A 23,055-nucleotide genomic window follows, 5' to 3' on the forward strand; every position below is an offset into this window, starting at 1 on the left:
CCAACAATTTTAATCTACAGAAGATATAATTTTGAGTATCATCATTGGTAATGTACATCAATATATCGGTCCATTGTCTTATCCCTTTAGATCCCTGGCCCCGTGACCTACCTCTCTATCTGTTCTCTGTAATCAATAATTTGAATTCTAGCTTGTTTAGTTTCCAATTCTAGCTGAGTTATTCTTCCAACATTCTGGCGCAGCTCTTGGATCTGTGCGTCCTGGCAAAGTAAAAGTATTATAGACAGCTGCTTTCCACGGACAGTAAGGCTTTGAACCGGTTCAAATCCAGCGGATATTAATCGGTTTCAAAGCCGCTGGCATGGCTAACAAATATATAAAATATTATTGTACATTTTATATTCGTAGAATACTGGATATAATACGATATGAAACAAGATTTTTCAGTATGGCTTTTAACTGGTTCTAATCCAGCGAATAGTAACTAATCGGTTTCAAAGCTATACTGGGAGAAAACAAATTATTATATGAAAGTAACAGGATCTCACTCTGTCTGTACCTACCGAAGGATATCGTTAACCGCTGAACAGATATGGTTCTCCTTTACAGGGATGTTTCTTATAGGTCCTGAAACGAGAGGGTACCACCACCCTCCCAAGAGAAATTATACACCACCACAAACAGATGTACGTACGGACAGACATTCCCAACTTATAGCGTAGCACCGCTATTCTATATATTTGTTACCTTTTCAGTGAGTTTATGGTTAAGCTCTTTGTTTTGATTTGTGAGTCTTAATATTTCTGATTTTAATGCTTCCAATTGACTGTCCAACACATTTCCTAAAAACAACAGTAATGCAAAACAGAACAAGGATGAAAACATCCATAAAAGCGAAGCCCTGAAACGGTAGGATATACGGACAATAACACTTGTATAGTGTTAAAACTGAAAAATTAAAATATAAATGAAGAAAAATTGTTAGTAAATTTGTTGAAAAACTTCTTGATACAGGATAATGATTATGGACATTTTTAGGACTTGATTATAGAGTTGCTTCGCTTATAATATTGTACTTTGTTGTCCCAGGAATCAATATACCAAAAATCAGATGAATCAGATAATTATATCACAAAAAAAATTTTGGTTAAAAAAGTAAAATAATTAACATGTTTAAACAGAACGACGGACATTCTGGTAATGATTACAGACTTGCTACGCTTTCTAAATCGTACCTAACTTCTACAGGAATCACCATGCAAAATTTGAAATCGATAGGACAATTCTAACATGCCTAAATTAATGAAAAAGCTATCCATCTCAGACGTACGGACGGACCGACTCTTTTAAAAAGGGAGGTATTATGTGCAAAAATTCTGTAAAGGTGTGAGTTTTAAGGCTTAAAACAGTAGTACAACGCTAATATTCACTAAATATGTGTATTGCTTGTTGTAAAGAACTATAGACAAAAATATTCGTGAAAAATATTTAGTGAATATTATCGTTTTACTACTGTTTATAAGCCATAAAAATCACATATCTACAGAATTTTAACACAACCTACCTCCCCCTTATAAAAAAATGCACAAAGGGGGGGGGGGGGTTTTTAATGCAACCATCTCGTAATCAATGTATAAATGGCACTTAGAATTCGAATTTCGATCTCAAATTTTGCATGAGTAATCCTTGGTAGGTCTATTTTCCCTAAATCGAACAAAAAGTTGGAAAAGTAACGGCTGGCAGCTGGCGGCTCAGCCGTTTAGCCGTTTTTTGCCTATTTTCAGGGCAAATTCATCATTAATTACGTAGGAATGAACTTTTAAAAACAGATTTTTGGTTTAATTCATGTTAAATGATAGCAATAACCATTTTTTAAATTTCTAGTACCAGCTGCTAAACGGCTAGAACCGGCTGAAAACGGCTGGGAGCTGCAAAGAGTATGAATAGTTGATAGGGCATGTGACATGTCTAGGGGTAGGTTTTTATGGTTGCTGAGCTCAAAAATGCTACCAAAAATAGTGGCAGCCCATCCATATGGCAGCTGGGTAACAGCTGCAGCTCAGCTGGTAGCGGCCAAGAGTAGAATGAGTAGATAGGGCTTGTAACGTGTCTAATGGTAGGTTTTTATGGGTACTGAGCTCAAAAATACTACCAAAAATAGTGGCAGCTCAATCAAATGGCAGCTGGGTAACGGCCGCTGCTGAGGTGGGAGCTGCCAAGAGTTAAATGTGTAGATAGGGCTTGTGACGTGTCTAGGGGTAGGTTTTTAGGGGTGCTAAGCTCAAAAATACTACCAAAAATAGTGGCTGCCTATCCATATGGCAGCTGGGTAACAGCTGCAGCTCACCTTGGAGCGGCCAAGAGTAGAATGAGTACATAGGGCTTGTGACATGTCTAGGGGTAGGTTTTTAGGGGTGCTAAACTCAAAAATGCTACCAAAAGTAGTGGCAGCCCATCCATATGGCAGCTGGGTAACAGCTGCAGCTCAGCTGGGAGCGGACAAGATTAGAATGAGTAGATAGGGCTTGTGACGTGTCAAGGGGTAGGTTTTTATGGGTGCTGAGCTCAATACTACTACCAAAAATAGTGGCCGCCAATCCATATGGCAGCTGGGTAACGGCCGCAGCTCACCTTGGAGCGGCCAAGAGTAGAATAAGTAGATAGGACTTGTGACGTGTCTAGGGGTAGGTTTTCGGAGTGCTGAGCTCAAAAATACTACCAAAAATAGTGGCGGCCCATCCACATGGCAGCTGGGTAACAGCTACAGCTCAGCTAGGAGGGGCCAATAGTAGAATGAGTAGATGGGGCTTGTGACGTGTCTAGGGGTAGGCTTTTATGGTTGCTTAGCTCAAAAATACTACCAAAAATAGTGGCCGCCCATCCATATGGCAGCTGGGTAACAGCTGCAGCTCAGCTGGGAGCGGCCAAAAGTAGATGAGTAGATAGGGCTTCTGATGTGCCTAGGGGTAGGTTTTAATGGACGCTGAGCACAAAAATTAGTGCCGTCCCTTCTATATGGCAGCTGGGTAATGGCCACAGCTCAGCTGTTTTTTGAGGCTTAAAAAATTGATTATTTCAGTGGAATTAAACTTCTCCCTATTAACATTTTACCTTTTTTTCATGGATATATTACTAATAACTCTTTTTAATTACTGGATTTCACTGTTTCAAGAGCTGAAAACTACCAAAAAACGGCTGAGAAAAGCTAACAATAGCCAAAAGTACATAGCATGTGACGTGTCTAAGGGTAGGTTTTTATGGGTGTTGAGCTCTAAAATACTACCAATAAAAGTTCGGGCCTGTCTATATGGCAGCTGGGTAACAGCTACAGCTGAGCAGCAGCCCTTACCATGCTGCCATTTGGATGGGCTTTTCTATTTTTGGGAGTATTAATGAGCTTGTCACCTATAAAAACTTACACCTCTTTGACATATCACAAGCTATGTCTTTACTTGTTTACTTTTATCTGTTGGTAACTGTTCTCAGCCAATTTCAGCCGTTTTACAACTAAATCAATACATTGATAAGGTGTTGTTATTAATAATATAAAATGACAATAGTGTATTTATACTGAAATATTCAATATTTGGTTATCCTTCAATAGTCCCAATAGTCAATGAGTCTTAAATAACGGCTTACTGCTAAGCTTAGCTGTTACCCAGCTGCAATATGGATGGGCGGCCACTTTTTTTAGTAGTATTTTTGAGCTCAGCACCCATGAAAACCTACCCCTAAACACGTCACAAGCCCTATGAACTCATTCTACTCTTGGCCGCTCCCAGCTGAGCTGTAGCTTTTACCCAGCTGCCATGTGAATGGGACGCCACTATTTTTGATAGCATTTTTGAGCTCAGCACCCATAAAACCTACCCCTAGACATGTCACAAGCCCTATCTACCCATTCTACTCTTGGCCGCTACCAGCTGAGCTGCAGCTGTTACCCAGCTGCCATATTGATAGGCGGCCACTATTTTTGGTAGTATTTTTGAGCTCAGCACCCAATAAAACCTATCCTTAGACAGCTCACAGGCGCTATGTACTCATTCTACTCTTGGCCGCTCCCAGCTGAGCTGTAGCTTTTACCCAGCTGCCATGTGGATGGGCCGCCACTATTTTAATAGTATTTATGAGCTCAGCACCCCTAAAAACCTACCCTTAGACACGTCAAAAGCCCTATCTACTCATTCTACTTTTGGCTGCTCCCAGCTGAGCAGCGGCCGTTACCCAGCTGCCATAAGGATGAGCTGCCACTATTTTTGATAGCATTTTTAAGCTCAGCACCCATAAAAACCTACCCCTAGACATGTCACAAGCCCTATCTACCCATTCTACTCTTGGCCGCTACCAGCTGAGCTGCAGCTGTTACCCAGCTGCCATATTGATGAGCTGCCACTATTTTTGATAGCATTTTTGAGCTCAGCAACCATCAAAACCTACCCCTAGACATGTCACAAGCCCTATCTACACATTCAACTCTTGGCAGCTCCCAAGCTCAGCAGCGGCCGTTACCCAGCTGCCATATGATTGAGCTGCAACTATTTTTGGTAGTATTTTTGAGCTCAGCAACCATAAAAACCTACCCCTAGACATGTCAAATGCCCTATCAACTATTCATACTCTTGGCAGCTCACAGCCGTTTTCAGCCGGTTCTAGCCGTTTAGCAGCTGGTACAAGAAATTTTTAAAATGGTTATTGCTATCATTTAACATGAATTAAACCAAAAATATGTTTTAAAAAGTTGATTCCTACGTAATTAATGATGAATTTGCCCTGAAATTAGGCAAAAACGGCTAAACGGCTGAGCCGCCAGCTGCCAGCCGTTACTTTTCCAACTTTTTGTTCGATTTAGGGAAAATAGACCTACCAAGGATTACTCATGCAAAATTTGAGGTCGAAATTCGAATTCTAAGTGCCATTTATACATTGATTACGAGATGGTTGCATTAAAAACCCCCCCCCCCCTTTAAAATTCAACTGGTGTAAAACCGGTTTGAGATACAAACGCATGAAATTTAGTTAATTAAATTTGCAAATAAAAATATTTTAAAGTCATCCCACCCAAAATTCATTGTTTTCGCGTATTTTCCGTAAAGTTGTGAGTAACCATCTAGTCAAATGCTCTATTAAGTCAAACTGTTCTGAATTAAAGGGTGTGCAACAAAAATGCGGACATTTTTAGAATTGAAATTGCGCGGCTTGTGTTAATAATAGAAAAATGTTACACATACCGTTAGAACCGCTAAGAAGTCTATTTTTTTTGGAAATATAAGAACGGTTCCTGTGCTACAAATAATCTAGGAGCTAGGTAATGTCCCAAAATTTACTCGCTAATCAAGTTTTAAGTCAGTTGGGACATTTTAACACGTACCTCCTAAACTAAACGTAGCACAGGAATCGTTTTTATATTTCCTAAAAATAGACTTCTTAGCGGTTAAATGGTATGCGTAGTATTATTCTACTATAAACACAAGCCGCGCAATTTCAATTAAAAAAAATGTCCGCATTTTTTTGGCACACCCTTTATGACTATTTTTATGACTGAACCATAAGTAGAACAAAAAAAAACAATCGGATAGACAAACGGACAAAGTGAATTATAGAGATGTTGTACAAGGATAAAGAGGTCCTTAAGTACCACACAAAAAATAATGGCTTCTAAAATTGTATCTAATTGTTATAACATTGTACCTTGTTGTAATAGGAATCTGTGTAACAAAAATTAGAAGAATCGGATAATTTTAACATACAAAAATTTGTTGTCAAAAAAGTAAAAAATCAGCATGTTTTCAATGGACGTACGGACTTTCTGGTAAAGAGTATAATGTTGCTGCGCTTTCTAAGTCGTACCTAACTGTCATAGGAATCATCATGCAAAGTATGAAATCAATAGGACAATTCTAACCTGGTTAAATTAACGAAAAAAGGTACCGGACGGATGTAAAGACTGATCCAAATTATGGAAAAGGTTCGCTCCTAAAAAAAACACTCTTACCTTTATTAATGTCTGTATTACTTCTTAACCCACCAGAATTCTGTTACAAAATAAAATTACATATTTTGTTCTATTGACTACTATCGGCTACCCCATCTAAAGTGTCCCTAGAGGCCTCTAGGGGGCACTTTAGATGGGGGAAAGAAGGGGAGGAAGGGATTGGGCTGTTTATTACACTAGTCCCCAAAGTTTTACAATAACGTTTTCTTATTCGTTGGCTAAACAACTTTGGGAACTTTAATTGAATTTTGATTAATTGGCTCAATTAGTGGAGTGTCCAAACGTGTTAACCTATAATCTTAATTTATTAGGGATGTACATAAATCTATCAGCCATTGGTTTATCCCTTTAGATTCCTGATTGTTGATACTATCCTATGTATAATAAAAAGTAGTAGTACACTGTCTGTCTGTCTATCCCTTAAGATATCGGCAACCAATGAACTGATTAGATTCTACTCTTTAGGGAATATACCTACTCGTCCTGTGGTGGTTTTAGACTATTTTCTTGGGGTGTGGGACATTCATAAGCCTCCAAAAAACAAAAAAATCCCATTTTCAAAAATGTTGTGGTTGCAGCACCATAGGTACTTTTTTAAATTACTTCTTGGGGCAAAACCCCTAGAGGCTAGGGGCGAAGTTGCTAGTGCATAACACAAAGTTTTCCACTGTCTGTCTGTCTGTCCGTTTGTATGAAGATCAGGTAACCACTGGATCGAAAGGTTGTTTTTTTTCTCAAAATCTAGAGACTGGTCCTGCAGTGGTTTTAAGCCATCTTCTTTGGTGATGTCTAGTTTATGTAATAATAGCAACTTCGCCCCAAGCCTCTAGGGGCTTTGCCTCAAGAGGTAAATAAAAAAATTATTTACCTACCTAATAAAAGAAGAAAATAAAATTAAGTAGGTAACTAAAAAAGTTAGGTAATTAAAAGTATTAGGCAAGTAGTAGTTCAAATTTTTTATTTTTTGTTTTTTCTGAGGGTTGGGGATGTGCCACCCCCACGAAAATAGCTTCACATAGAAAATAGCCACAGGACCAGTAGGTGTAATCCCTTGAGAGTATAATCCAAACGGTTCAGTGCTCACTGAGATCTTAAGCTTCAGACGGACAGACAGACATTCTACTTTGTATTTTTAAAAAGCGAAGCTTTTCTAGAATTTGGGTCGGTCCGTCCGTACGTCCGTCCGTCACGGATAGCCTTTTTTATGTAATATTATTTCCCTGAGAATTTCTATCTCCGATATTTCCAAACAGCTGCGGTGTTGTTGAATGGTACTGTAGCGCACTCTCTACAATAATAATAGATAACAGGGGGGTATTTATTTTTTTTCCCCTGCTACAAATTTTTTTTATTTCCCCCCCCCCCCTAGTTTTTTCTCACCAAGTAGGGGGGGAAATGGAAAAATATTTAAAGAACTCTATATTTTATTTATTTTATCCCTCCTACCACACATTTTTTTAGTTTTTTTTCGCCAAGGGAAATGGAAAAAATGTTTTCAGTTTTCTTAATTTTTACATTTTTTTCCCCTCCAACCACTTATTTTTTATTTCCCCCCCCCCTGAGCAGGGGATCCCATGTAGAATATACACCCCTGAGAGATAATAAGGTTTTTTTTGTCTTTTTAAGCATGGCAGACACACGGACGGACAAAATAATGCAGAGTATATGCGCATATATAATAGGAATCTTCACTAAAAATTTTAGCTGTTTGTCTTCAATAGCAGTCGAGAAACAGATTTACCCCGTAGCGCATGACCGACAGACGGACGGACAAGATAATATATATAGAGTAAATGCACATATATAATAGGAATCTTCACTAAAAAATTCAGCTGTTTGTCTTCAATAGCAGTCGAGAAACAGATTTACCCCGTAGCGAATGACCGACAGACGGACGGACATAATAATGTATTCGTATAGAGTAGATGCACATATATAATAGGAATCTTCACTAAAAAATTCAGCTGTCTATCTTAGCTGCCTAGAAACACGTGACATTATCACCCGTAGCGTTAGGGACAGACAGACAGACGGACAAAGAATATAAAGCGTAGACGCACATATATAATAGGAATCTTCACTAAAATTTCAGAGACAGACGGACGGACTTGATAATATATAGAGAAGATGCACATTGATATACAATAGGAATCTGCAATACAAAAATCGGGTCATGTGAAGGAAGCTAAGTTGCGGGTGTCACAGTAGCTTTTGCAATTTTTTTAGGTTAGGTTAGATGATTGTCCTGCCGGGTTAGACAATTCGCCCTTCAAGGGCTGAAAAGGAGAAAAGCCACTGTGAAAATATGACGAAAACCGCTGAAAAGCCCGATGTTGAAAAAAAAACTGTTACCAGATGAATTTGATTGTAGGGCAGGTTGTTTGTTGGAGGTACTGGTGGTAGCTGCTGCAGGTACCTGGCTAGAGTCTCCGGATATACCAACCTGAAAAAAACGCATCATATTCAGGGTTGGCAAAAATTCAGGTTTTTCTAGAAATGTCCGCGGAAAATTGAAAAGTCCGGTTTTACCGATTAAAAGGACTCTCCACAGAAAAATCAACTTTGGATTTTTGAAAATCTAACCTGAAATTATTATTCTCTGTTCAATTTTAGGCATTTTTTGTTTTTGTGGCATCGCGATCGAAGCCCTTTGAAATTTTTTACCTCCTTTAAGTGAATCCTCCCGCCATTTAATTTGTGCTGCTTAAGTGATTTTTAGCTTCTATTTTTGCCGCCGTTGCCGCATTCATCGCCCTTCTCCGCCGCTACTCCGCTGTACGTCGCTTTTTAATACATGCTCCCCTCTCCCTTGTTCAGAAATTAAATGGAGGCTGGAGGTGTTGTGTATAGCTACGTACGCAATGTATAGCGGAGTAGCGGCGGAGAAGGGCGATGAATGCGGCAACTGCGGCAAAAGATGGTTATATTTGGCGGAGGCGAACACAAAATGGAGGCGGCAGGATTGTCCAGTCAAGGAAGAGAATAAATCGTAGAGCGGCCGGTTGCAATGGAGCAAATGTTCTTTAGCGGCGAACATATATTGAGTGGAGGAAAGTGAAGTATATATTGTTATAGCGGCAGTACAAATAGGCGGCGGACAAAATTTTCAAAGGGCTTCGATCGCGATGCCACAAAAACAAAAAATGCCTAAAATTGAACAGAGAATAATAATTTCAGGTTAGATTTTCAAAAATCCAAAGTTGATTTTTCTGTGGAGAGTCCTTTTAAGTCGTTGAAAAAAACCATACCTAATCTTCAAAAAAAAAAAAATTCTACTGTTTGATTCTTTCTTTTTTTTCAAATAAAAATGATAGTAGAAAATAGAAATTCTTACAAATACCTAAATGTCATAGGTATACCTATGTGTAGTTTAAACTAATGAACAGAAAAAAAATATGCAGTTCACTAAATTCAAGTTTAAATGCACTTCGTGCAACTACTCCTTTATTGTTCTACTTCTGAGGTGGATTCTTTAAAAAAATTTGCCCCACTAATCGCTTAGTGGGCACCGGTGTCCTGGATAGGAAACAGGGTTTTTTTTATATACGTCTCACAAGACCTATGTAGTCATGACCAGGAGACAATGTCGGTTCAGTACATGACTTTCGTTAAATCACAGCTGATCATTTTTGTGGCTTTTTTGAAAATTACTTTTATACCCAAATTTTCATAGTTTTTCCTTCAAAAATCACAATTTTCTCACATTTGCAGCTTAGTTAACTTAAATTTACACAAGAAAAGTATAATAAATACAGCTGAACTAAAAAACTGTGTTATCATTAATAACAAAATCTTTAAGAATCTTGAATAATCTAAGATTTGTAGTCTAGAAATGAAATAAGAGTTATTTGAAGTAAATATTTGAATTGATGTCTAAACAACTCTTGTAATTAACTTTTAAAAAAATATTTCATGTCCCTGTTGCATGCCTCATGACATATTATATTGTTAAAACAAGTTTCCATGTTTAAAGTCCTATATTACCATATATACCAGGCTACAATTGAATATACAACCAGTCCTTGGTTCAAAAGAGCTTAGTAGAAGGTTAATATTTTTAACAAGTGGGATTATCACTTGTAAGTGTTTGACATGAACTTGGAATCCGTGTAAAGACCAGTCTATAGCTGGTCTTGATTGAGTCTCTGCCTTTTGTACACACTGCTTGTCTTTACTACTGATTAAATGTCATAGTGAGAACCATGGAAGGTTTTACATAGGTGAACCTACAGAATGATTATAGATACATATTGGATTCTAAGCTGGATGAATAATTTGATAATAGTGTATTCAAGATAGTTTAAGAGCAGCTAACTGACAGGAAAGCACTTGGCTCGTAGCTTGAAGAAAATAATAGTAGCTTATTACTAGAGTGAATGTGAATGCTGGTTACATGATCATAACTGGATTTTATTCAAGTGTGATTTCCAATGGCGACTTTAAAATCCAATTTGAAAATAAACACAGGCAAGTTCTTTGTCCTAAGCAGATCAATACTACTCTTCCTAAAAGCTACCAGTAGTAAAGGGACCTAGGAAGGTGTTGAACAGGAAGACCAAAATGTAGGATTAGCAAAGCAGAAATAAAGGGCAGTTTGTCTATCAAGTGGTGTTAAATTTGGAATCATAGACCCACCTGACTTTCAATCAGCAGAGTAGGCGGAAACCATGGTGAATTTCTGAGTAATAGAGAATGAGAGGATATGAGCTCTTAGCTGAAGTAACTAAGGCAAGGGAGTCTTAAAGACCATGTAGCTAAATGCATGACAGTCTTGGCTTTCATTCATGGAAAGATCTCTCATGACAGTAGTTGGTTCATAGGAAACCAAAGGAAGTAAAAAGTAAGAATACTTGAAAGTTTATTCTGAATCTTGAGGTTATCTATAATACAAAGTAGCTTGATGTCTGTCCGTCTGTCCGTCTGTCCGTCTGTCTGTCCGTCTGTCTGTCTGTCCCTTAAGATCTCGGTAACCACTGAACCGATCGGATTCTACTCTTCAGGGAATATACCTACTGGTCCTGTGGTGGTTTTAGGCTATTTTCTTGGGGGGTGGGACACCCCCAACCCCCCCCAAAAATAAAAAAAAATCCAACCACCAAAATTTTTTTTTTTCATTTTTTTGTAAAATCTCAGTAACTGCTGATCAAATTGAGCTCTACCCTTCTGGGAATATACCTACTGGTCCTCTGGTGGTTTTAAGCTATTTTCTTGGGAGGTGGGACACTCCAACCCCCCAAAAAATAAAAAAAATCCCCACTTCCAAAATTTTTTTTTTTTAATTTTTTTAAAACAAAAACCAGTAATTGGGGTGGGGGAACCCCACTGCAACATGGGGCAAAGCCCCCATGAATCCCCCCCCCCCAAAAAAAAATCAAAATATATTTTTTTTAATTTTAATTTTTGTGTATGCGAACAACCTAGGTCTAATTTTTACGAATTGAAATTTTTTTGTATACGGCAAACAACCCGGGTTTAATTTGTACAAATTAAAATTTTTGTGCATAAAGCGCACAACCTGGGTTTAATTTTATCACAGAGTAATTAAACAAAGAATATTTTTTTGAATATTTCTATTAAGGAGGGTTGACTTCCTAAAACTATATAGGGCGAAGCCCCTAGAGGCTAGGGGCAAAACCGCTAGTCCCTTTATATGGCAAAAGTCAAGCCACAAGTTCAATAGCAAACAAGTGCCATAAAGAAAGAGTCAAAAGTGTGTGAAATTGTTGATTAACAAACAAGGTCAGAATTCTAAACTGACTTCCATCAAGATTTATAGGCTGGGTGAAACATGTCAGCCAGCTAGAATAGAGGTCTGGCTATACCAGGGTGGAAATGGGTACCCTGTTTAGTGGAAAGTATTATGAGGCATACTTGTTAAAGTTGAAGGACAGGGATGGTAACTTGAACGTCTTTAAACAAGAAGTTTAACATGTGGATTGATAGGAGATAATGTTTTAGTGAAAGAAATTTGAGGGCAATAACTTTATGTTGTGGAGTCAAAGGCAAAGTCAGATAGATTGAATCATGTTAAAGCCAGGTGAAAGCCTATGGAGGCTAGAAGCAGTTCTGACGTGCAAATTTATTGTTGAACATTAATTCAAAATAATTAACTCTTACTCAATTTCTAGACTACAAATCTTATTCCATTGATTCTGAAAGATCTTGTTATAGGTGATAGCACAATCTTCAGTACAGCTGTTACTTATTATACTTTTCTTGCGTAAATTTAGGTTAACTAAGCAGCAAATGTGAGAAAATTGAGATTTTTTGGGAAAAACTATGAAATTTTGGATAAAAAAGTAATTTTCAAAAAAATCCACAAAAATGATCAGCTGTGATTTAACAAAAGTCATGTACAGAACCGTCATTGTCTCCCGGTCATGACTACATAGGTCTTGTGAGACGTATGTAAAAAAAAACCTGTTTTCTATCCAGGACACTGGTGTGGGGCAAAATTATTTTCGTGAAAAATCCACCAAAATTATATTAAAAATCTACAAAAATTAAACAAACTCATAGAAGGGTTATTAACATAAGATTTTAGATATTTTTTGCAGATTTTTTATGTGATTTTGGATGATTTTTCACGAAAACAATTTTGCCCCACTAAGCAATTAGTGGGGCAAATTTTTTTTAAGAATCTACCTTTGTTGAAAATTAATAGAACACATTTCTTTACGGAAAAAAAACAAAAATGTCCCCTTCCCCCCTTTATCGTCCATTGTCTTATCCCTTAAGATCCTGGGTGGTAAGGTACAATGAACTGTTTATTACACTAGTCCCCAAAGTTTCACAGTAACGTTTTCTTATTCGTTGGATTTATAACTTTTGGAAACTTTATGAATTTTGATTGGTTGATTTATTAAGTTGAGTGTTAAACGTTTTAGCTACTAATTTTAATCTACAGAAGGGGTAATTTTGTGTACATCAATTTATCAGCTATTGTCTTATCCCTTAAGATCCCTAAGTTTTATATATTTATTTAAAGCATCGTATTATAGACAGCTTTCCGCGGACATTATGCGGATAGTGTATGGCTGAGAACCGGTTCTAATCCAACGGATAATAATAATACCTTAGAATGTTGAGGGCTTGTGGTATTCCATATCTGCTTCTCTGCACTAGGCATACTGTTGTACACATCCTACAATTAACAATGATGACAACATACATAAAAGCGAAGCTCTGAAACGTTAGGAGAGACGGACATTTACACTCGAGTGTCAAAACTGAATAATCAGAATATAAATGTGTGTTGGAATGATTTTCTTGTATTCCCTGGCAAGTTCGAACCCATTAATTCCCTTTTCCTTACACCAGAGAATGAGTGTGTTACGCGGCATTCCTAACTATCTCCGCGCTTCGCTTGTAAACAAACAAAGGCGCGCACATTTTTTCCTTGATGATTCCCATGTGAAGAGCTACGCGAATAAAAATAATGTATTGGATGGATATACATGCGCTCTAATCCGTGGAAGATCTCAAATAAGCCTTCCTGCTTAGTTTGACATCATAATGTGGTAAGAATTTATCTTAATTCTTAATAATAAGTGTAGTATGGTATATTTTACGAAGAAATTTAAAACATTAATTTTTCAACAAATAGACCATTTAACTGCTAACTTTTGACGTACGAATATTTTCCTTAATTTTATTGATCATTTGAATCTAAAATTATCAATTTCTGATGCTATTTAATATGTTTCGTGCCAATTTAAAGTTTTTTAGAAATTTTATATTTTTAATTAAATTGAAATCACGCAACCTCGATATACAAAAATAATAAACCATTAATACTATGTAATTAATTTTTATATTTTTGTTTTAGATTCACCGTTTTCATGGTAATAAATACACATTTGTAAACATTCACATGTTGGTCATTCGGAGGGCTTGGAGATTAAGATTTCGTGTACGGCAAGGCATGCGTACCGAAACAATGAAAACGAGACAGAACAGATGCGGCTAAGAAAATATCTGTGAAGTTTTGTGAATGTGTTGGTTGTGATACCTTACCACACACTATTATAATCGTAATCAGTACAGTTAATTATTGTGACAATCATGGGTCCTAAAAAGAATAAAGGCGCTCAACTGGGACTACGGCTGCGCCCAGCCGTCGAGGCCCTAACCAGTGAACTAGATAAAGTGATGAAGTTGGTCAGTGAATCTTCAGAGCTTGATGTTAGACATTTCACTAAGGAGTCAATCCTTGTCCATGACAAGTTTGAGACATTCGATAGCATTATGGTCGGTTTTAGCAAGCTTGGTGTGAGAATCCAAGAGCTTGAGGAGTTTAGTGACATTTATTCTAATATAATTACTGTGCAAAAAGATTATAACGCTCTGAAAGATGCTCTAGATGCTATGGAGGAGCTTAGTGACATTCAAAGTGTTGTTGATTTAGTTGGTGATAATTTGCCTGACCATAAGGCTGAACTATATGATCGTTGCTTAAAGATTGTGAAGGTTATTAAAGGGTCATACTTTCCCTTGCCAGAACCAATTATAAACACTTTGTCTGCTTTGATGAAACGGCTGGCCGAGGTTAAGCTTGAACCTGTGAAGCTGCCTACAACGACGGCGGGTGCTTCGACAGCATCGCCATTTGTGTCGCCGTTTGGCACACCACAGTTCAGCACCGGTTCTATGTTCACGCCAGGATATATGAATCGTGTCGACGAACGTCTTCTTCCAAGCTTTGACGGCTCAGAGTCAGCCTACGTAAGTTTCAAGGACAATTTTAAAAAGCTTACCGTAGGACAGGACCCGTCATATTTACAGTTATTGTTGAGCAGTGAAAAGGTCTGCAAAAATAAAGAGTTGAGACTTCAGTTAATTCAGATTCAATCACATGAATCTCAATGGGCTTACCTCGACGCACGTTTTAAGTCCAAAACACGTCAGATGCTCTGCCTTTTCAACCAATGGGAGAAGAAGCCTAAACCGTCGGACTCCAACCAGATTGTGACAGTCTTAGCAGAGTTTGGTGGTGCAGTTAGCCAGCTCGAGCAGCTGACTAAAGATGATGATGATGAGGAAGTCACCACAAGCCAGTGGTTGACCATTATTCTTTTGGAAATGTTATCCAAAAAGTTGCCACGTGATTTCCAGGACAAGCTCAACCTGGCGTTGGGCTCGATGGATACCCCAAATATTCCTAAGCTGTTGAAGATTATAGAGGAACAGCGTGGCGCCATTTTGATGAGGTGTTCAATCGATGTAGACACCCCCCCCAAGAAGAAAGGTAATCCTGCGGCCGCAGCTACAGCCGTTGGTAAACCTGGGTCTCCAGCTAAGACCAAGAAGAAACAGCCTTGCCCGTCGGAAGGTTGTAACTCTGATCACCTGTTGTTTAAGTGCTCCAAGTTTAGGGATATGTCTGTTCCTGAACGCAAAGTCTTCATCAAGAAGATAGGCGCCTGTTTGCTCTGCTTACAAAAAGGGCATCGGGTGGCCGATTGTCCCAGAGCCGATAAGCTTGGCAGCTGTACCATTGACAGTTGCAACCAGCCTCATAATTCATTATTACATGAATCAGTTGCTAGTGGACAAGTTGCGGCAGTGTATGAATCACAATTGTTTAGCAAGAACAATTTTATGCTGATGTTGCAGCAGGTCCCGGCGTTGGCGGCTGACAAACGTCAAGTCACCGTCAATGCCATGTGGGACAGTGGAGCAAATTTGACGTTGATTTCTAGAAGTATTGCCAAGAAGTTAGAGTTGCCATCAACTGGTCGCACAGCTACTATTTCTCTGGCAGATGGAAAGAGCCAAGCATGTCCTACAGTCAAGATTTGTTTGGTTGACCGCAACCGGAATTCACATATTCTGGAGGCGGCGGTAGTGCCCAGCATTGGTACTGAAGAAGGGTTGCGTTCTATTGATCCTACAGCCGCCGCCGACATTTTCAACATGAAGCCTGATAATTTTTCTATGGTCGACGGCAAGATTGATGTTTTAATCGGCCATTTAACACCAGCTATGTTCCCGTGTGCAGATAAAATGGTTGGTGATTCTAGACTGTACAGAAGCTTATTTGGTACAGGCTATTTAGTTGTGTCTGCAGATGGCAGGACTGTTGCTAATCCTGTCGCCTGTAAAGCTGTGAAGTTGGAGGTCAGCAAGATGGAGTTCCTGAGTACTGAGAGTTTGGGAATACAGCCGCCATCAATGTGCAGCGGTTGTAAGAACTGCCGTCATTGCGCCGCCATAGCCGCCGGGCAGTCCGCCTTGGATGTGCGTAAGCGGCAGCTGATTGAAGAAGGTCTGACATTAGATCTTGAGAACCATGTTTGGACGGCTTCATATCCCTACAAGCAGCCGCCAAGTGTGTTATTTGACAATTCAGAGCAGGCCTATAAGATCTGCTTACGTGACCGGCAGAGAATGATTAAAAAGGGTGAATACAGCACCTTCTGCCAAGTGTTTCAAGAAGCTGTGTCTCGTGGAGTGTATCAGAAAGCTTCGCCAGAAGACCTAGCTTATACTAAGCCCGTGTATTATTCGAGCCTAGTCTGCGCATATAAAGAGTCTATTTCCACGCCCTTGAGGATATGCGCCAATTCTAGCCTCTGCTGCAAGGGGCTAAGCCTCAATAGTATTATGATGGACGGCCCAGTTCCATTATATACTCTGATGCACAATCTTATCCGGTTCAGAAGTTATAAGTGTGCATTCGTGGCTGATATTCAGAAGTTCTATAATTCATTATTAGCTACCTATGAAGATTCTCAGCTGAAACGTGTTTTTTTCGCTGATACAGTTGATGGAGAGCCAGAGGTCTACCTTACCAAAACCATCAACTTTGGTGAGGCCTTGGCTGGAGATATGGCCGTGACCGCCCTCAGACTCACTGGTCGTATTTTTGGTGGATGTTCCCAGCAGGATGTTCAAGATGTTTATGGATCTGAGAAGATTAGAGGTTGTGACGTTGTAGCCCAGCAGGATGTGTGGAGAGATGTTCAGCAACCACTCAGTTCTGAATTTATTTTGTATCAAGATCCTCCATCGGTCAAATTGGAGACTTGTACTTACGTGGATGACTGTTTTAGCGGTCATAACAGCAAACCTGAAGCTGTCCAGCTGATCCAAGAGCTGGAGGATATGATTGCACCTGGCAATTTCAAGTTTAAATCTGTTGTTTATTCTGGAGATGATGTTGACAGTGTAAAAGTTCTGGGCCTTGTATGGGACCCTAAACAGGATAAGTTGTTCCTACCTGTCAGAGCCAACCACGGCGAGAAGATTAAGGGTAGAAAGTTACTGGAGGATCTGGATCTGGAGGACCTCTAGAGAAGTCTACCTGAGTTGATAACTAAACGTGAAGTTTGGAGAATTGTGCAACAACTTTATGACCCAATGGGTCTAGCAGCGCCATTGCTGCTTAAATCCAAGCTTTGTCTACGCTCAGTTTGCATACATGGATGCAACTGGGATGATGTTATACCTGGAGAGTTGAGGTCGGAGCTCGTGTCCAGCCTCCAGGACCGTTCGGCACTTGGAAATGTGTCGTTTAGACGTTCGATGGTTCCTGATAAGCCGTTGGGGCTTCCAATGCTTGTTGGTTTCTGCGATGCATCTAACCAGGCCTATGCAGCCATCACCTACCTGAGATGGCCAGTTCCTGGAGGATATGATGTAGTTTTGTGTTGCGCCAAGTCACGTGTCGCACCAGTGAAGATTGAGTCTATACCAAGGTTAGAAATGCTTAGTTGTCTAATTTTGGCAAGGCTTGTGGATACTGTTGCCAGAGCCCTACCTTTCAACATTTCTGGCAAAGTGTTTTTTAGTGATAGCAGCTGCGCCCTAGCTCAGCTATCCAGTGACAGTGTTATGTTAAATGTTTTTAACAGTCATCGTGTTTCCGAGATACAACAGTTGACGAGCCCTGAAGATTGGAAATGGGTTCCAACCCAGCACAACATTGCCGATCTGGCAACGCGTGGTTTGTGTACGATTGAGGATGTACAACCTGGATCTACATACCAGGAAGGTCCAAGCTGGTTGCGCCTGGAACAGGACCAGTGGCCCGTTAAGACGGCGGGTGAGGTAAATGCATCCATTCCCGAGAGCGAGCTAAATCCCAAGATGGCGAAGCTCAAGGTAATGTTCACACAGGTAGTGGACAATGATTTTTGGAGGTCTCTGGCAAGAAGGACCTACAGGCAGGCAAGGAGGACTGTGGCCGCAGTTCTTAAGGCTGCCAACTGCTTTAAAACGCTGCTTATCAAGAAACGTGGCGTTGCAGCAAATGAGGATGGTGTTAGCAACAATGATAGTTCTAAGTATCATGAGAACTATACTTTCACAAATACATACATGGATTCTGTTTGTGACCTGTTTTTGACTTCCTTCAACCAAGAGGAGGAGATGACCATGGACGCCGAGGGGAAATTTGACTCCCTTCAACCGTATCATCACAAGGTCCAGGTTTGTTGGCCCATTGTGGGTCATGATGGATGTTATCCTCTTAGGACATTTACAATATTGAAAATGTCCGGGAGAGGAGATGAGGCTCTTGAGGCCGCTGCTGGAGGCCCCAGGAAGATTATGAAGGACAGCCCAGGTGTTGTCTTGCTCAGCCGCCACAACAGGCTGGCGCGGCTCATCCTTCAACAGTCCCACGATGAATTGGGGCATGGAGGCCATCGTAAGACGTTGGCGCAAAGCCGCAGGTATGCATGGATCACACATGGCCGCATGGAGGCTATGAAAGTGGTCAAGAGTTGTGCTGCATGTTCCATTGAATATGCCAAGCGTTCGAGTCCCGCAATTGCTAATATTCTGCCAGATCGTGTCGAGCCCTCTGTGCCCTTCAAGGAGGTGCATATGGACCTTGCGGGGCCGATCGAAGTTACGAAGCCTGGCGTTGGTACCAGGAGTTCCAAGACCAAGTACAAAGTTTGGTTGTTGATTGTGGCCTGTAGATTTACACAGGCTGTGTTTGTTGATGTGTTGACTGATTATTCAACTGAAGCCGTGCTGGTCGGCTTGAGAAAACTTCAGGCGTTTTACAATATGCCTAGAAGGGTTACCACAGACAGAGGCACCAATATGGCCGGTGCCAAGCGAATTATGGATGAACTTTTGAAGGATACCCGAATGCATTTTGAATGGCATCTGGTGCCCACCGCAGCACACTCGTTCGTGGGTACTGTGGAGAGGCAGGTTGGGCTGGTCAAGCGTGTGTTGAACAAGAAGTTGGCTGGTGCTACTGTAACCTTCAATGATTTATTGGTATTGTGTGCTGAGACTGCAAAAGTCTTGAATTCTAAGCCATTGACCTATGCCACCCAAGGAGATGACGTCAATTGCTGGAGAATAATTTCACCTGCTGATCTGTTAGGCGGCAGGACCAACGATGCAATCTGCACCTTTGAGACAGGTTGTAAAGAGCCCATCACCAGGAGGCTGGAGAACTTGGAGGAGTTGACCCGTCAGTTCCATCAGGTGTACAAGGAGCAGCTCATGCCTGAGCTACTCAAGTCCGTCAAGTGGCGCAGCAACAAGGTGCTGCTCGAGCCGGGAGACGTGGTGCTGATCGACGATAGCACAAATTTGATGAAGAAGTTCAGATTGGGGCGTGTGGAAGAAGTGCGCCCAGGTGGGAGGACCGTGGTTTGCAAGTTCAAATTATCAGATGACGCAGCCGCCACGAGTAACGAGACTTCCGCAAGACGTCTGCTCAAGATCAATCTACCCAAAGTTTAGTATAAGTATCGTTCTTGTTTAACTTTGAATTTTATTTTACGGTAGATTTATCAGATATTTTTTTTCGAAAGACAAAAAACGCAAATTTTGACTCAATTTCGTTTAAACTTTCAAATCGACGCAAGATTTTTTCATTTGAAATGCAAACTTAAGTTATTTATACGTTTACGCAAGTTTTTTCAATGATTTAAGTCTTTCCGGGACCAGGGATTTTTTTCGCGGAAATTTTCCTAGGTACCTACGCAAATACGAACATTTTTATCCTTGTTTAATTGAAATTCGATATGATAAAAAGTAACACAATGAGATTTTTTACATCATACAAATATTTCTTAAGATTTATTATAATCACATAGATAATTTAATATTACATATATTTTAAAATTATTTCTATTTACCTCTTAACCGATGTACCTAAAGAAAAATGCAGATTTTTTTCGTCTTGAATTAAGTAGATTCTTTGAGTTCGAAGATTTAAGCTTAATAAGACCGCTCTATAGTGTATCTTAGCTCTGTTACCTCGGCCAGACATACTACAGAACGGCAAAACTAAAGCATAAGATAATTTTATTTTGATTGCTTTGATTGATGATTCTAAAGTTTCTTGAATTATTCATGATTCTTTTAATTTTTGATTGATTTAAACATCACTAATTATGTTTATTTTCAGTTGATGGAGCCCTGCGCCAGAAATCCTGTCGGAAATTATGCAGTATCAAAAAATTGTGATGGAAAGACATAACGTCCGTCAGGATAGCTGGAACATGGCATTATTAATATTTGAAAGATTGGTTAGTTTGTATCTTGAGGGGTTCATTCTAACTGAGGCCCCAAATTGCCTTAATTTTGACTGTATGAATATGTACAAGTTGCTTTCTTCTTAAAACAGAGAGAAATTGCAAACTCAGCATTTAGAGAAGTTCTTTTCTTATAATTGAGCTTTTGTTTTATTTTGGTAACTTAATTTGCATATTTCAATTGCAATTTTATTTTACGCAATTTTGATTCACGAAGATTTAAAATTGTGAAATTTTAATTTTCCGATGTTTGATGATTTTTTTTACAGTCATATTTTATTTAGATTTAAGTATCTATTTTATTAAACATGTTAGATTTAAGGATTTACCTATCTTATCTAAGAATGTCTAGATGTAAGCCCGAGTATTTTCCGCTGGAGAAAATGCTTAATTTGAGAAGTTTTTTATGAAAATTCTATTTTTCTTTTCTAGCAAAAAGATTCAGTAGAAAAAAAAAAAAATGTCATTATTTAATCTTTCTTTCTTTTGATTAAAAGTTTGAGTTGATTATTTAATTATTGATGCGATTTTTAATATAAAAATCATTTGCCTATTATTATGTAGGTACCTAATCAAAGTTTAGGTACTATTGATTATTAATTCATGTATTCGCAATTACATGGTCTGTAATTCTAACTTTAATTGAGATTATGAGGCCATGATTAATGAGATGTGTGAGTGGTAAATGTGCATTTCATGAATGTTGAATGCTTTTCCCATTCCTTATTCCTATCCTTATGTGGTAGTGGAGTCGGTTTGAGTTATTGTGGTGTTCGTAAGTTACCATAATTAATTTTAGGCCTGATGGCCATGCCATTTTAAACTCTTGTAATTTATGCGTTATGAGATTGTGATTTTGTGGACACTGTCTGCACGCATGATGTTAAGATGAGTTATTGTGTTCGATTCCCAGTGACTAGACGGGTGTGTGTTGGAATGATTTTCTTGTATTCCCTGGCAAGTTCGAACCCATTAATTCCCTTTTCCTTACACCAGAGAATGAGTGTGTTACGCGGCATTCCTAACTATCTCCGCGCTTCGCTTGTAAACAAACAAAGGCGCGCACATTTTTTCCTTGATGATTCCCATGTGAAGAGCTACGCGAATAAAAATAATGTATTGGATGGATATACATGCGCTCTAATCCGTGGAAGATCTCAAATAAGCCTTCCTGCTTAGTTTGACATCATAATGTGGTAAGAATTTATCTTAATTCTTAATAATAAGTGTAGTATGGTATATTTTACGAAGAAATTTAAAACATTAATTTTTCAACAAATAGACCATTTAACTGCTAACTTTTGACGTACGAATATTTTCCTTAATTTTATTGATCATTTGAATCTAAAATTATCAATTTCTGATGCTATTTAATATGTTTCGTGCCAATTTAAAGTTTTTTAGAAATTTTATATTTTTAATTAAATTGAAATCACGCAACCTCGATATACAAAAATAATAAACCATTAATACTATGTAATTAATTTTTATATTTTTGTTTTAGATTCACCGTTTTCATGGTAATAAATACACATTTGTAAACATTCACATGTTGGTCATTCGGAGGGCTTGGAGATTAAGATTTCGTGTACGGCAAGGCATGCGTACCGAAACAAAATGTGTAAGAGTCGAATCAAAATTGTAAGTAAATTTATTTAAAACTGCTTGATACAGGATAATATTTATGGACATACTTTTAGGATTTGATTACAGAGTTACTTCGCTTATAATATTGTAATTTGTTGTCTAAGGAATCACCATGCAAAGCTTGAAATTTATGGGACAATTCTAACATGGCTAAATTAACGCAAAAAGCGATCCGTTCTGGACGGACGTATTACGTAAGAAAATCTTAGCTTTTGATTATTACTAATCCTGAAACCTTTTTTATATATATTAATAAAGAATATTTTCATGTCTTTTGTGCATAACCGACAGACTGACGTACAAAGTAAATTGTACACTTGATGCTCAATGCTCATTGATACAGAGAATCTTTACCAAAAATTTCACCCGTCTTTTTTCAATAGCAGCCAAGAAAATCACATTTCCCCCATAGCATTACGGACGGACAGACAAAGTGGATTATAGAGTAACTTCGCTATTAACAACAAGATAAATTTTCATAAAACAAGGATGACAAAATCCATAATAGCGAGGCTCCTAAACGGTAGGACACGTGTAGAGTGTCAAAACTGAAAAGCAAACAAAATTGTAAATTAAAATATATTATTTTTGCAGAATTTCTTAAGGGTGTGCGTTTTGAGACTTTAAAATAGGAGTAGAACCCTAAAATTTTGTATAGCAGTTGCTCTAACCACCAAAAACAACTACTGCCGCCGAAAACCGGAATATCCCGCCATTTTTTTTTTGCTTTTTCTCGTTAAATTACACAAATTTGAATCATTTAAGACAAACTTATCATTTTCTAATAAAGTTGACCTTTTATTGGCTCTGGACACTTTGAATTTTAATACTAAAAACATGACCCAACTCTACCAAAAAGTGTCACGAGAAACTATAGGTAATTAAAGGAATTTTTTAGAAAAAATAAAGTTTGTCTCAAATGATTCAAATTATCTTATTTGGCAA

The 23,055-nt window shown here is 38.7% G+C and overlaps 1 protein-coding gene across 8 annotated transcripts in view; it reads right to left on the minus strand.

Moving 5' to 3' along the window:
- The window catches only part of LOC145307341 (uncharacterized), a 53,556-nt gene that overhangs the window by 23,954 nt on the left and 6,547 nt on the right, over positions 1 to 23,055 (minus strand). For all 8 annotated transcript variants that reach the window (XR_013875408.1, XR_013875406.1, XR_013875407.1 and 5 more), the window contains exons 7-12: positions 13,029 to 13,097; positions 8,306 to 8,396; positions 7,174 to 7,241; positions 5,954 to 5,993; positions 709 to 803; positions 112 to 221 (exon numbers count right to left, since the gene is read on the minus strand). Coding sequence is in view for 2 of the 8 variants with exons in the window: in XM_080149721.1 (XP_080005847.1) it covers positions 112 to 221; positions 709 to 803; positions 5,954 to 5,993; positions 7,174 to 7,241; positions 8,306 to 8,396; positions 13,029 to 13,097 (473 nt within the window). In the remaining 6 variants the exon portion in view is untranslated. The remainder of the gene's footprint in view (positions 1 to 111; positions 222 to 708; positions 804 to 5,953; positions 5,994 to 7,173; positions 7,242 to 8,305; positions 8,397 to 13,028; positions 13,098 to 23,055) is intronic.

This window comes from Acartia tonsa, chromosome 15 (genome assembly GCF_053477335.1).
Source record: "Acartia tonsa isolate MP-2025a chromosome 15, ASM5347733v1, whole genome shotgun sequence".
NCBI lineage: Eukaryota > Metazoa > Arthropoda > Copepoda > Calanoida > Acartiidae > Acartia > Acartia tonsa.